The following is a 14,288-nucleotide window of genomic DNA, read 5'->3' on the forward strand; positions in this document are numbered from 1 at the left end:
ATTATTCTAATCTGCTGTCATCAGGAGTGTGCAGCCAAGAGCATATGTTCTTGACAGCTGTGACGCTGCAGTAATATTCCACGAGCAAGGTTACTTTGCTGGCTGACAGAATGATACCTCCTGTCTAATGAAATAAATTACACGCAAAAACCGCAGTGAATAGATATGATAGGCAGAGATGTGAACGGTGGCATAAAAAGCTCATAAGCCTGCCATTGCTATATGCAATGTTAATTGAAGTGGAAAGTGTATCAGCATACTGAATATCCAACTGCTGCGGTAGCATGCATGGTGTAGAATAACATAACACACAAACACACACACACACACACACCACACCATACCACACACTCACATATACTGATAATCATACACATTAACCTATAGGACAATTAAACATACATGGCATTATTGAGTCAAATACATGGACTCGCTTTATATGTTTGTCAAACAAGACAGTGTGCAGGTGTGTACGATCTGAAGCAGATACAAATTGTACATTTATGTTGTAATGTACATGCCATACATCTATTAGGTCAGCACTGAATGAGGATGCTGTATTGAATTCACAAACATCAATTTGAAACTGTTGGTTGTACAATGTAAATGTCAGCAGATGTAAAGTGTGCTCTGAAGATTTTGAAAACTTCTGCAGATGGCAGTGTGATTATTTGAAAAACAAAAGTGACAAGAGAAAAATAGATTAATGGATATCTCTCGCAAAATACCAGAATTAGCTCTATTTTAATGGAAATTGTAAAAATTCATCCATTTGATTCATTCATGATCTTAAGTGCAAGGAAATTGAATTAATGAACTCTCTGGCTTTCCAAGATAATCATTCTGGTGTATTTCTTTTCTTTTTTTAAAAGGATTTGGCGATTGTAGATTTGTAAGATATGTAAGGATTTGAAGTGCATTACAGGATATAATGTTGAAGGCACAGTAGGAAAGATATATTTTGTAATGTGTATGATACCAAAGTATGTTGTGTAAGTGGAAATGATATGCGGCACTCAACTAAAATTATATTGCAAAATATTTTCGTCTTCAGAGGGGTGCTCACACTTACAATGCCCTTTTGAGATGGTGCCACTATTGTACGCAATGAGTGCTGATGACCAATACCATGAGTAGATATAAACATGATGTATAGAAGAATGAGACATTGTGAGTCAGATGAGTCACATCAAATGCTTCACTTGCTTGAAGGAGTGGATTGTTTGTACTAACGAAAGAATTATCGAAATCCATCGCCTTGGCTCGTCCGGCTTCTCTCTTGCGCAGAAAGACCCAATCCCACATCCGTTTGCCCCATCACACACTCCTCTCTCCCCCCATTGTTGGAGGCGTAGAGGTGCTGTTCACGGGCAGGAGTGTTTGGATACGCAGAAGCATCCAGCCATCTTATTCTAAATACTTGTGTGAGCATGTCAGCGCAGTCCTCATTATACTGCTGTCATCCCACACCCTTCCCCACATTGGGAGAGACACACGAAAAGAAAATGAGAAGAAGAAGAAGAAGAAGAAGAAAAAAAAAAAGGAACAGAAGAGATGATGGTGGGTCAGACAGACATGTTGCCCAATCAAGAGTCAGATAAACCTCGGTGCAGATGCCTCCTGGGAAGGGTCGCAAAATGAAGCAATCGTCTGCTCACTGGGCGTAGGATGATTTCGGTTCAGGAGTCCCTCCTGTATGTCAGACGATCATTTCTGATAGGTTTGCTCATAGACATTGATTGCACAATAGATTAGCCCTAGCAGGCTTTAACCACAGTGGGCTTGTAGGATGCTCGGTTTTACAGGAGATTTTGATGGATAGCTGACATTGTAAAGCTGTATACTTCCAGATAGATCATCACTACTAAGCTTTACACAAATCTGTCATCTGTGATTGATAGTTTGCAGATGAAATTGAATTAGGACCACTTTGTACTTCACTACATGTACAAGTACCTCCAATTTGGTCTTTTGATCATGGATAGGTTTTGTTTTGCCATTGACTAAAGAATGTCAATGAGAACAAAACTAAATTAAATTGTTGCCATTGATTCAATGATTGGTACAATTCTCAGAGGTAATACGATGTCATGTATGTCATGCGATCAAAAGGCACATACCTCTTTACCATCTTGAAAGGAAAAAAGAAGTTGTATGTAGGTTAAGAGGCTATGCTCAAAATCCTTTACATGTGTGGCTGTCATCTGCCAAACCATTCTGAAACAGAACTCAACTGCACACACAATGGTAACCTGAATTGATGACTTATGATGAAAACCTGTTATAGCAATCCATATGCAGTGACAGTAAGCGGAGAAATTCACAATTTTTGTCTTCAGGCAATGAGAAGATATCATAGGAATGCAAAGAAACCGAGAGAATATCAAGTAATGCTTCAAATTATTTGTCTGCCATGCCCGATGGTAGTTTGAATTAATTGGCACATAAAACTGTATATTTTTTGGCTGATAAAGAGGAAATAGGACTTGGTAGAAGTAGAGAGAGAGAGAGAGTGCGGGGGTAGTGTTTGCAAAAGTGTGCCATCGGTTTCTAGTACCAGGTGAACATCCATTCCTGAGACAGCTCCCAATGAATGGAATGTGAGCCAAACATCTGTTGGTATCTCTCAGAGCAACTTCCAGACTCATGGCAAAGATGAGATGAATGTTTTATTCAGACCTAGCGATGGGAGAGTCGCAGGAGAGCCATCAGATATCATGAAAAGAAGGGAATCGTTTCATCGTATCAACATGCCCGTGGACAGTACAGTTGCCACCAACCAGATGGATATTTGTGCTTGTTTTATTTTGGGCAGGGAAAGGAAGAGGACATACCAGATGTTAAAAGCATAGGAGAATTATCTATGCAAAATATTACAAAATAACAATTTTTTTTCAATGAAATCTGAGTTTAGGTGTGTTTTATGCATTCAACATCTAGTGCAGAAATAGGACTTGGATGAAATGGTCAATGTGATATGTCTGGTGATACATATTTTGTATGTATGTATGTAGAAGAACCCAGATAAGGTCGTCCCTGTTCTCTTCTTATTTGTATGTTTTTTTTTTTTTAAAGATATACACTGCATGGAAAAGATATACACTGCATGGAAAACAAACTATATTTTATAATTATATGATTACAAAGTAATTCTCGATTACATATGTATCATTCTGATAAAACTTCCCCGGCGATTAACATGCAGGATTCTTTTGTTACCAAGCTCAATGTCATCTCTTCCTTTGCTCACTCTTCCCTCTCCTCCCTTTCCAATTTTTCCACCTCCACCACAGCTCATCCCTTGTTTGCAGCAGCAGCCGCTGCCCACCCCTCCACCAGCCAGGACCAGTTCTCCATGACCCACATGCCCAGTGCCTTCTCCATGTTTGGGGCACATCCAGCCTATGCCTCCAGTCTCATGGGGACAGAGTTTGGTGGGCTGGGCTCCCTCAGGGCCGCGACTGCCCCCCTTGGTGCTTCCCCTCCAGGTGAGTGCACCTTTCATCATCAAGTTGCTTCTTGTCACTGTTGCGCTGTTCCTTTTCTCTTTCTGTCAGTTTGTCTGTTGTCGCATTCATGTCATCCCTGATTTGTTTGGTTTTGTGAGTCACATTGCTAAGAAGAAAATGCTTTTGATTTAACTGCTGTAGATCTATGCATCATCGGACATTTCTGATCTTAATTTGCTTTTGAACAATTTATGATGAAATGTTTTCATGTAATTTCAAACATTAGGTGAGAGCATGTCATTTTCCTTTACCTGAAAGTGCAAAGCTTACCCACAGTAATTGTCAAGTCAATATTGCCAGGCTGAATGTACCCTCCATAAATTATGTAAAAGATTCGTTGTTGCTCCTTTGGTATTGTTTGTGATCATGATATAAAATCTGCAAACTATGAGACAAGGAATGGGGTGGGGGGGGGGGGGGTAATAGTGGAGATACAGACAGAGAGCTCAAGATGTAATAAAAGAAGATCAAGATCAAAGATTGAATCAGAATAATGCATTTGGGCAAATAGTTATACTTTGATCTTGCATAAGGTTTCTTTTTTTGAGAGAGTATCTAGTACACCAGAAGATGGCTTAAACAGTTTTTTTTGAAGGATTTAGAAAAGTTCATTGCACCACCTGCTGAAAGCCTGTGATTGGTTCAAAGTTTTTGTGCTAACTTGGCTGCTTCATGCATATTCAGCACACCCTGCCTTGTGATTGGCACTGAGCCACAGAGCTGGGGGACCAATTGCTGCAAATAGCTTGGCTGGGAACTATGGCAACGAGTCTCTTCCCAACCCTCCTACCCCCCCCCCCCTCTCTTTCTGTCATTTTGACTTCAGCTTCGAATACATTGGTGGTGGTGTAGGAGTTAAACTGTGTCTGTGTGTGGGTGGGTTCTGCGTTCATTGAACCCACCACTCTGTCATTGAGGGAGAGAGAGAACAGTAAGGGTAGCAGCAGTAGTAGTGGCTGAGCGTGGGGAATGAGAGAAGCATGAATGAAATTGACTACCGCCATTCTGCCCCCAACAAAATTTACAAGCAGTACGTAGTCTCTAGTCTCAGACCTAGCTGACACATTGTAGGTGTGGTTTGTAAAGGCTGAGCTTGGTACGGTTGTATGCTTGTTTTAAGCAAATGGCATTTCTGTAGTTAATATTAGACATTGATTTACACCATTTTTTAATGCATGGTGCCATTTTTATAGTATAAGAATTGGTATCTGCAGTTTGCAGTGTTGCATCTTAAAGATTATTCTATTAAATACTATTTATAAATTCTAATAGCTTTCAACAAATCCTGTACACATGTCAATAGTGCTTTTCATAGATATAATGAAAAACACAATTTGATACTAACAGGCCTTAGTAGTAATGAATTCGAATCAACTGTATTTGCTGTCTTCACTTTGTAGTAGTTTACCAGAAACCATTATCACTGGTTGAACACGAACTCTCGGAGTGCATGAGGTGCCTCCTTTCAATCTGCTGAAGTGAATTTGATAGTGTATGCTCAGTAGATTGAGCTAGTAGCTCCAGTACACAAACTAGACATGTCTGCTCTCAGATCGGGCTTGGATTTCTTGAATCATGGGACTGAGAAAGGCTAGAGAGATCTGATGATTAATTAAGATAAAAAGCATTCTTGTACCATCACTAGAAATTGCAATACTGTGCTATATCAAATGCAAAACATATGCTGTATTTGAATGCAAATAATGAGCTGTGGTAATAACTGCTCTCTAAGTCAAGTGTAATGATGAAGCACAGAGGTTGACAGAGATTATGGAGAAAGGACTGAAAAGGATTATTTTCACTGTTTCTCAGAATAACAGTGTAAATCAAACCTCAGTGACTTGCGCATTGGGCAAAAATAGTCCCAACTTTGATAGCAAGAACAGTTTAAATTTGATGCTAAAAGCACTAACAAACAAAAGAGCAAGGGAAAATGATTACAGAGTATGCTAGTGTATGCATCTGTAGCTGAATACAACTGTGTTTTGTTTATCAAGCATACATGTTTGAACAGGTGCAGTAGATTCCATAAGAAAACCATGTTTGATGAAAAATTCATCTGGACTTGTGTGGATATGAGTTGGGAGGGTGGCACCACATTGCCATGTTGTCGTCAATTATCGTCATATTATTTCATCGGATTAAATAAATTGTATTCATATTGCTTTCTTTTTGCGCTAACATAACAACTTCCTGTTTTGGTAAATAATGCAAATATTGGTCTGTGTAATGGTATATGTTTGAATCTATGATTATATAATTTCTATTGTCCAGTTCTTCAGCAGAACATTACATGCAAACAAACTTTTGTGAAAGATGTTCTATGTGTGCTTTATGAATCACGTGATACCACTCATACATGGGAAAACACATGCTGTTATGCCCTTAATTTTAATGCCAGCCGCTTTTCCGACTTTTAACAATTTGTTCACGATAAGAAACCCGCACTAATAATAAATGCGTCTAACATATTTGTATTCTTGTATGCCTAACCCATTGTTCAAGCGATTCATCTTTCATCCTTTTTTTCTCCCATTTTGTATCTTTTTGTGTTACTCTCTAATCGCAGGTTGGCCGTTCGAGGCCAGTGCTCAATTGTATAACCTGGCAAATTTAGGTGATTACATACAGACGTTTTTTTTCCATTCTAGATTTCACTTGGTATTATGCACTCCTTTCTGAATGTTGTAGAAGCTGATGATTTCCCCCAGTTTGTGTCCTTTTCTGTTAAAGTTTGCTTTGTAGAATTGTTCTGGCTTGACTGGTTTCCTCTGGAAGAGTTTTGCAAACAGGTTGTTCACTCTTTTGTGTAATTCTAGATTTTTTTTTTTGGTGTGTTTTTTTAAGGTAGCCCTTAGCTACTTTTTCATTTCTGCTCTCTCTGTTTCTGGTTTGATACAAAAGTGACATAATGTATGGAATGAAAAACAATCTTCAAATTTTTTTTTTCTATGTCAGTGTCTAGTTCTTCTGTCTGCTGCTTGTTAGATGGAATTTGAAATTGCAAGGCTTCTTTCTGTCCCTCGCTTGCCTGGCTTCTGCAGTCTTGACCGTTTTGCTCTACCTAGATGCTGCTAGTATTGTAGTACACCGCTTTGATTCTGCCTCCATCGCCAGCACACACTGCTCTAATTATTATTTTCATTTTCACATAGTCTCATTCTCTTGAGTCTGTAAACTGTTTCTTGGGTCTATTCCTGGTCTGTGCACTCTTATTAATAAAAATTGCCCAAAGCTATGAAGTAGAGCCTCAAACCTCCTTTAAACCTGTGGGAGACTAGTCCCGACTATACTCGGGCAGGTGTCTGTGGGAAATGCATGTTATACATGTAGCAAAATCAGCTCATTCTCAATGGGTTAAAGGGAAGTCTTCCCCAAAAATGTATGTTAATTTATTGAATGCAGAAATATTCAATAGCAGAACACACACCAGTGAAGTTTGAGGAAAATTAGGCAATTCATTCAAAAGTTATGAACTTTCAAAATTTTTGTTAAATCCCAGTGACATCCTGGCTTGATAAGAAGGTTACTACAGTTGTAATGTCTCAACTATGGAATAATTAAAAAACAAAATTATGAAAGGAATTTTATATTTTTCATTTGTGTTTGTTTGCATTTCTTCTGCTTCTCAAGTAAAAAAATGAATTAATTGTTGCAAAGAATTGAACAAAACATAAGCAAAAGAAAAGTATAGCTCATTACAGAATAACTGTAGTAAAACATTTATGGTTGTATGAATAAAAAAAGGCAGTATATTTGATCCAATTTTGAGTTAGGAAGCATTTTCGGGCAAATTGAAAGGGAACTTGACTAGAATACCTCCTTGAGAAGGTAAGGGAATGGGGATAATATTACCCTTATATCAGTAACAGTTTGAGGTGATGTGTACTCTTCATAAAAAAAAACAAACAAACACAAAACACAACCAACACTGATTTTTGTGTCTTATTTTACAGTCACAAGATGCACATATTTGTGGTAAATTCACCCTTTCAAACATTTCAGATGCAGATGTGCACTAATTTTCTGTTTATATTACTGTCTGTGAGACTTTTTTTTTTATCCTGGGCTATATGAAATAATAGATAACTACAAACTTCTCCTTATGGTGTGCACCAGTACAGCAATACATAATATCTTTTTATAATTTTAGCACATACTAGTAACCCTTTATGCAAGCCTGCACACATGTACAGTATTATGCATGTGACTATACATAATTGAACTGGTAGATTGTGACTACTGATGAAACACAAGGCACTTCATGCAAACTGCACAACTAATCTTTTACTTGAAGTAAAGCTCTATTCAAAGGGAAACTTACCCTGATGTAAAAGCTTTCCTCAGAATTTATGTGATCAATAATTTAGTGAAGTTCAAGTAGAATTCTGCAAGTTAAAAAGTTTGTAGTGATGCTTTAATTGTTGTTGATTATGATTGATGACACATTCTGCAGGAACCCTCTGATTATTTGTTCTATGATATTATTAGTTTATGGTTACATTTGAAAAATGATGATTCATAACATTGATAGGACCCTACCATTAATTATCCTGTGCATCAGTGTTACAAATAGATTAAAATATATCACAAAAACTGTTGATCACTGTTTCCGTCATAATTTAGCCTTGATTCAGGACCAGTGCACAGTACATTGTACTGTAAGTAGATTGGCTGACTGCATGTACATGTATGATAGAGTGTTCAAGGTTTATGCACTGCAGGGTAATTGCAATATCATACAAATGGAATAAAACACTTTGAATATAAAAGCATGCGTCCTTCATCCCTTGCTATTCTGTTGATTATAATATCTATTAATAAAATATGAACTTAGAAAGAAAGAAAAAATATACATACATATTCACAGATATATATATACACACACACATACACAGAAGCACATATTTGTGCACACACATGTGCACAGTCAACATAAATTTTCTATTACTGGGTATCCTATTATATGTTTTTGTATGCACATATAACACATTTTCAATTTTACATCTTATAGTCTATAGTGTAGTGAACTACGATGTATTGGTTATCACTTGCTCCTTTTAGCTATAGCTTTAAAAAGAAAGTATGACAGTCTTACTGTATTTCAGTTTCTGTGTTGTGTTTTTTTATTTGTGTGTTTTGATATCTTTCTCAGTCTTTATTTTGTCATGTCTAGCCCTCTGTTTTTTTTCTCTTTTCAATAATTCTGTTGAAGGCATGTTGATATATTTGCTTTGCTAGCAAAACACATTTGTTTCTTGTCTCTTGAGGAATGTACATGTACATTTCTTTCCCCAACTGCAGTCCTTTACTATTTGACCAACTGTAAAATAAAATTTAATTGCCACTCAACGTTTCAAGTTTACCATAAAAAAAGATGAGTAAAATCAAGCAACCAGAATGGTGGATGGTATAATTTAAAAATGGGACAGAAATGTAGAAAGTTTTTAAATCTAACCTGTAAAATTAATTGAAAAATTCATATCATTAGGTCACAGTCTGTATGAAAATCTATTGGGGACGATGCTGTCATCACATCTTCTGTAGGTTGGTATTTATGCATAAAAGATGAGGTGAAAGTTACATATTTTGTCAGCAATAAGAAAAACTACAACCCTCCTTTCAAAGTTGTCATTGCTCAGATATTACAACTACAAAATCTGTATAAATGTTGTATGGCAAAGGACATAAGGTACAGTGTACGTTATATGTCTTTTCTAATGTGATCAGTTCAAACATAAAATTTGATGAATATTCCTGTGCAAGGCAATTTACAAGTTTTGTCAGGCAGTGACAATATCATGTCATCCAGTTTGTGCATTAATAAAAATTGTGATTATGACCGGTATCATTTAGCTCTCAAATAAATGAAATTTGGGAAATCTGCAACTTTCAAAAATTTACATCTGATATGTAGGTCCTAATAAGAATGTATTCATTCCCACATCATTGATATAACTCACAAAATGAGTCACTTGTTGTGCTTTGTTGTTGTCAGCTTGAACTTGGGGTTGGCATTTCCTTTTAAATCCTATTCTGCTTCTAATAGTGAACACGTCTTCCTTGTCATTTACGTCATCTCTACCCATTATTATTTTTTTTTTCTGTTATGTGACTTGTTACAGTGATGTCTAGGGTATTCTCTTTGTCTCTTCTTGCTATATTTCTCTGTTTTCTCGCTCTTCCTGTCATGCTCACCATACCATAAAAATTCCAGTTTGAAAATCGTATCATGCATGTCCCATGCACATGTAGACATGCATTTTCTACCTACTCTTGGAGATCTTGTCTTCTTCATCGATTAAGTTTTTTTTTTCTCTGTTTTCCCCTATTGAATGTCAGTGCAGACTCGATTTTAATTTCTTCTTTGCATGATTTGTAGATGCATTAATTTTTCCTTACATCTTTTTATAGGTTATTGGGTTTGCTGATGATGAAGGCATGTTGCGAAAGATGAATTGCTTGCGTTTGCCCGTTTCTTTCCTGCACATATTTATTTATTTATTTTTTTTTGTGCCACAATAGTTCAAATAGTACCAATTGATGCATTTGAAGCATATGGATGCATGTGTTGCGATTGTGGTGTTTGTGATATTTTGTTTGTGTTTGTGGGAGACTAGAAAAAGTCAGGAAGTATGTACATCTGAATCGTGTTGTGATATCATTTATATGCGTGTAGATGTTCTCAAGTTAATTATTTAGACAAATATTTAGTGCAAGATTTTCATACTGATTTGATGTTGTCATTTACTAATGTATTTGGCCCCATTGTTTGTTTGGGGCTAGAAGAACTGGAGCAAAGAGGATAAATATTTGTGCTGAATGTTGTAATTAGAAGCAGAAAACAAAATTATTCTTTGAAATTTGAGTGTAGCCTTTTTCTTCAGCCCTTGATTGACATCTGGAGAATAAGAGGCACCCAAGGAAATTCAAATTTGGTTTTAGATTTGATTTGCATTCTTGTTTCAGTTTGCTATTCAGATAAATGCATCATATATTGATAGAACTGAATATCTAAAGACTGTTAGCAGTACATCATTGAATATCTTGCATCTCCATCTGCATGTGTGTGTATAATTTCTGGTATGCATTCTGTAGATATCCAGCAGAGAACATGTAAATTATGCAAGGTTTTAGATGCAAATGTCAATTACATTAATATTATTTTTTCTAAAAAATTCTAAATATATTTTTTCTAAAAAGCTGTAAATAGAATGGTAAAGATAAACTCTGTACCTACTAGAATGTCATGCAGTGCATTGTCAAAAAGGAAAATGGTTTGAGAAAATTATATATTAGGAGATCAAGATGGTGTGAGATCATTGATATGTTTTGATGGATATACAATATATAGGCCCTACAAAATGTATTTGTTCTAAGCCAACCCATTTCATTTTTCATAATGTAGTGGGACATCACAGAACACAGTACATGTAGGTGATGGGGGGGGGGGCAGTTGATGGATAGAAAAAAAGGTTTACTGAGTACTTTTTTACTTCTGAGAGAAAGAATCAGTGCCTTTGTCAGCTCCTGAGCTGCATGATCTAGTTGTCTGCCTGAAATATGACCAAGTCGGTAGGATTGTGAGTGACACCGTACAGGAGGCAGATACTTCTCTTGCTCTCGCATGGAGCGGGAGGATGCTGGGTACAAGTGAGCGGAATACGTTTTTTGACTCTCCAAAGAAAGAAAAGGAGAAGAAGGGGAAGCTGTACCATGACTCATGGTATTACTATTTCCAACTTGCCATCTGTCACAAATGAATATAAGTTCCATCCTCTTCCATTTGCTTGAGAACCAATTGATAGTAGATTCTTTCTTCCCCTCCCTTCTGTTTTTTTCCCCTGTCTCCTCTCCCTCTCTCTGCCTCATTTTTGAGACCATGAAATGCATCGTTGCTTGCGATGGCTTCGCAACATGATGCTGACTGTAAATCTCTTATTATTGGCGAGATTGTGAGGATCAGCCTTCGTTGGAAATGATTCTTGATGGGAGTCGTTTCTCTCCCACTACCCTACAAATGTATGCAGCTAAATGTCAAGTCATAGCAGATACAACTAGCAGTCATTGTGAAATGAATTTAGAATTGGATGCAATTCCCCTTTGCAGAAGGAAAAAAAAAAAGAGTCACATAAGGTGTTAAGATATGAATTTGATGATGAATCCAGCCATGTTTTGGAATCAAAATACAACCTTTGCTTCTGCTCAGCATTGTATGATGGCAAATGCTCCATTCAGGCTACGAGCCAATGTGTAAGTTTGGAACACTCTGTACCAAAGTGTGAAAAAAAAAAATTCTCTTTAAAAAAAAAATGTCAAGAAACAAATAGCAAAGTACAGATATGTACTCCATTGTAAAGGTGAATGTGAAAAAGATGATAGATCGAAAAGCATGGTGTACATTTCCGAGATGGTCCCTTAGGTGTTAGAGGATGATCCCTGATATCCATGTGTATGATATATACCACAGCATTTCCTGTGCCATTATCTCACAATCTGCGACTCTGCTTACTGCAGGAGTTCTTCCAAGCACTCATTTAGAAGGGATGTCTCGAAATAGCCATCACTTCAGCCACTCCATATCATCTCTGTTAGGCTAGGCCCTATTCTATATGATTCGATGAAAAGGAAGAATATATTGCTGCCAGACTTTAATAATGCATATTGTGTGGAAAAGCTGTACCCTGAAATCAAGTGACCAACCCCACGACGCACCCTAATTCAAAATTACCCATATCAATTGCAATGTATGAAATTGTTACCTGCAAGTGTTCTAGACTCCGTCTTGTGCAGACAGTGTCTGCTTTATCATTTTTTTTTTTTTGAGTTGCATGTGGACGAGGGAGTTGTCAGCGATGCCTTGAGTGAGAGATGGGATTGGGCAAGCGACGCCACCGAAAATGGAGTGAGCGCACTAAATAAACAAACAGAGAGGTTCTGTAGACGAAGGTCTTTCTCTCTTTTCCTCCTGATTTTTTCCCTCTTGCATCTACTCAATGTAGCTCTTGTAAGCCATCTATCCCAAATGATGCTACCCGGTTCTAAGCACCAGACTCCATGTTGATGAAATGAACCCAAAAGGAAGATGATGTTCATCACAGTCATTATCGTCATAGTCACCATTGTCATGACACCCAGAGATACAGCATCCGTAGCCATTTCAGGAAATAAAGATTAATCAATCACTTTTTAATTTTTTTCCCATGTTTATCTTCTTTTAAGGGGGGGGGGGGGGTCAGATGGATATGCCAGTAGAGAATTTTCCTTTTGTCCTGACGCACCATATGTGAATATACGATTTGAAAGTCTTGTGTATAAGATAGATTAACGAGCGATGGTTATTAGCGTGGATGTTGCCAAGTAAGGTTGGCCTCCCACAACCTTGTGTTACTCTTTAATGCAGTGTGCATCTCTTCAAAAATTCCTGCCATTATTGACTGATGTAAGGCTTTCTTTCTGCATGTATAATACATGCCCATCCTACCATGGAATTCAACCATGGAATTCAACCTAGAGCTCTGAAGTATGTGACTAGATGCATTTGATCCTTCGAACTCAGCTTCTGACTTCTGTATTATTTTTTGTTTGACCCAAGGTGCCTTGGAATCATTGAGGAGCTGGGATGGTTGTTTTCTATGGGAGTCTTTGTGTCGATAGGAGTATTGACTCATGTTTTCTGAGATTCCAAACTCTTGTCTTGGAACTTCATGGTCATGTAAGCATGGTGCAACAAGACATCCCAACCTCCCCCTCCCACAACAAAAAATAAAAGCGGAAGAGAAAAAAAATGAATGGTTAGAAGATGTTTGCCTGTTCAGTGGCTGTACTTGCCAGCCAATAGACTAATTCTCACTTAACGATGGTTCAAGTAACTCCTAATTTTTAACCATTGAAACAAAACAGTAGGATAAGTCATGATTCACAGAAAATCAGGCTCACTAAATGTATGGCATGTACAGTATCTTCTGGATAGAATTAACATGAATCATTTGTAAAACTCTCCTGCTAAAGCAGTAGACAGAATGGGTTCAACCAGATTTACTTCCCTTTCTGATATTGACGAGCATTTAACTAACAGCATAACGTCGCTGGGGTGACAAGACCTTGTATCTGCAAATTTGATGAAAATTACTATTTTGGATTAATAGTCAAATAATTAGTTAAGTGATGTCCTGTCCAAATCCCAACTCTCTTACCCCCAAAATGGAGCCACCATGGGCTGTCAAAGAAAAGGCTATCCCATTTGCCATAGTGCTTTGGCTGCCATGTTTTTTGGCTCTCCTGAACATTTGACATTTTGTAGATACGAGGTCTTGTCCCCCCAGCGACGATAAGTTGTTTACATTGTATTCCCCCCCCCCCTGTTCATTGTAGGGATTCAATCTTAATTGTATATTAACATGAACCAGTAGGCCAACTCATTTTCTTTAACTCCTGCAAATGATTTGAATAATTCAAAGCTCACCATACAATTTCCTCTGACTTGTTTGATTCAGTACTAATTGGTGATGTCATGCAAACTGCACTCTACCACTATAAATGCAGTCACTTTGGTACAAAAAAAAACCCCAACAACAGTAACTACAAAAGTGTTTTGGGATGACTTCCTTGCTTTGCAAATGTGAATGAATTACAGAGGTGGTTTGATGAGTCAGGAGGACAGAATGAAATGTCAAATCTGACTCCTACAATGCCGTTATTTTACATGCGAATAATAATCTAGTCAATGTGTTGTAACCTCTTTTGAAATGCATCTTAAAACACTCATGTTCCTGCTGG

General features: G+C 37.4%; 1 protein-coding gene across 1 annotated transcript in view; it reads left to right on the plus strand.

The window, feature by feature from the left end:
* Positions 1-14,288, plus strand: part of LOC140238159 (bromodomain adjacent to zinc finger domain protein 2B-like) — a 115,441-nt gene that overhangs the window by 28,611 nt on the left and 72,542 nt on the right. Inside the window, exons 3-4 of the mRNA XM_072318098.1 lie at positions 3,294-3,488; positions 6,079-6,126. Coding sequence (XP_072174199.1) covers positions 3,294-3,488; positions 6,079-6,126 — 243 coding nt within the window. The remainder of the gene's footprint in view (positions 1-3,293; positions 3,489-6,078; positions 6,127-14,288) is intronic.

The sequence above is a fragment of the Diadema setosum genome, chromosome 14 (genome assembly GCF_964275005.1).
Source record: "Diadema setosum chromosome 14, eeDiaSeto1, whole genome shotgun sequence".
NCBI lineage: Eukaryota > Metazoa > Echinodermata > Echinoidea > Diadematoida > Diadematidae > Diadema > Diadema setosum.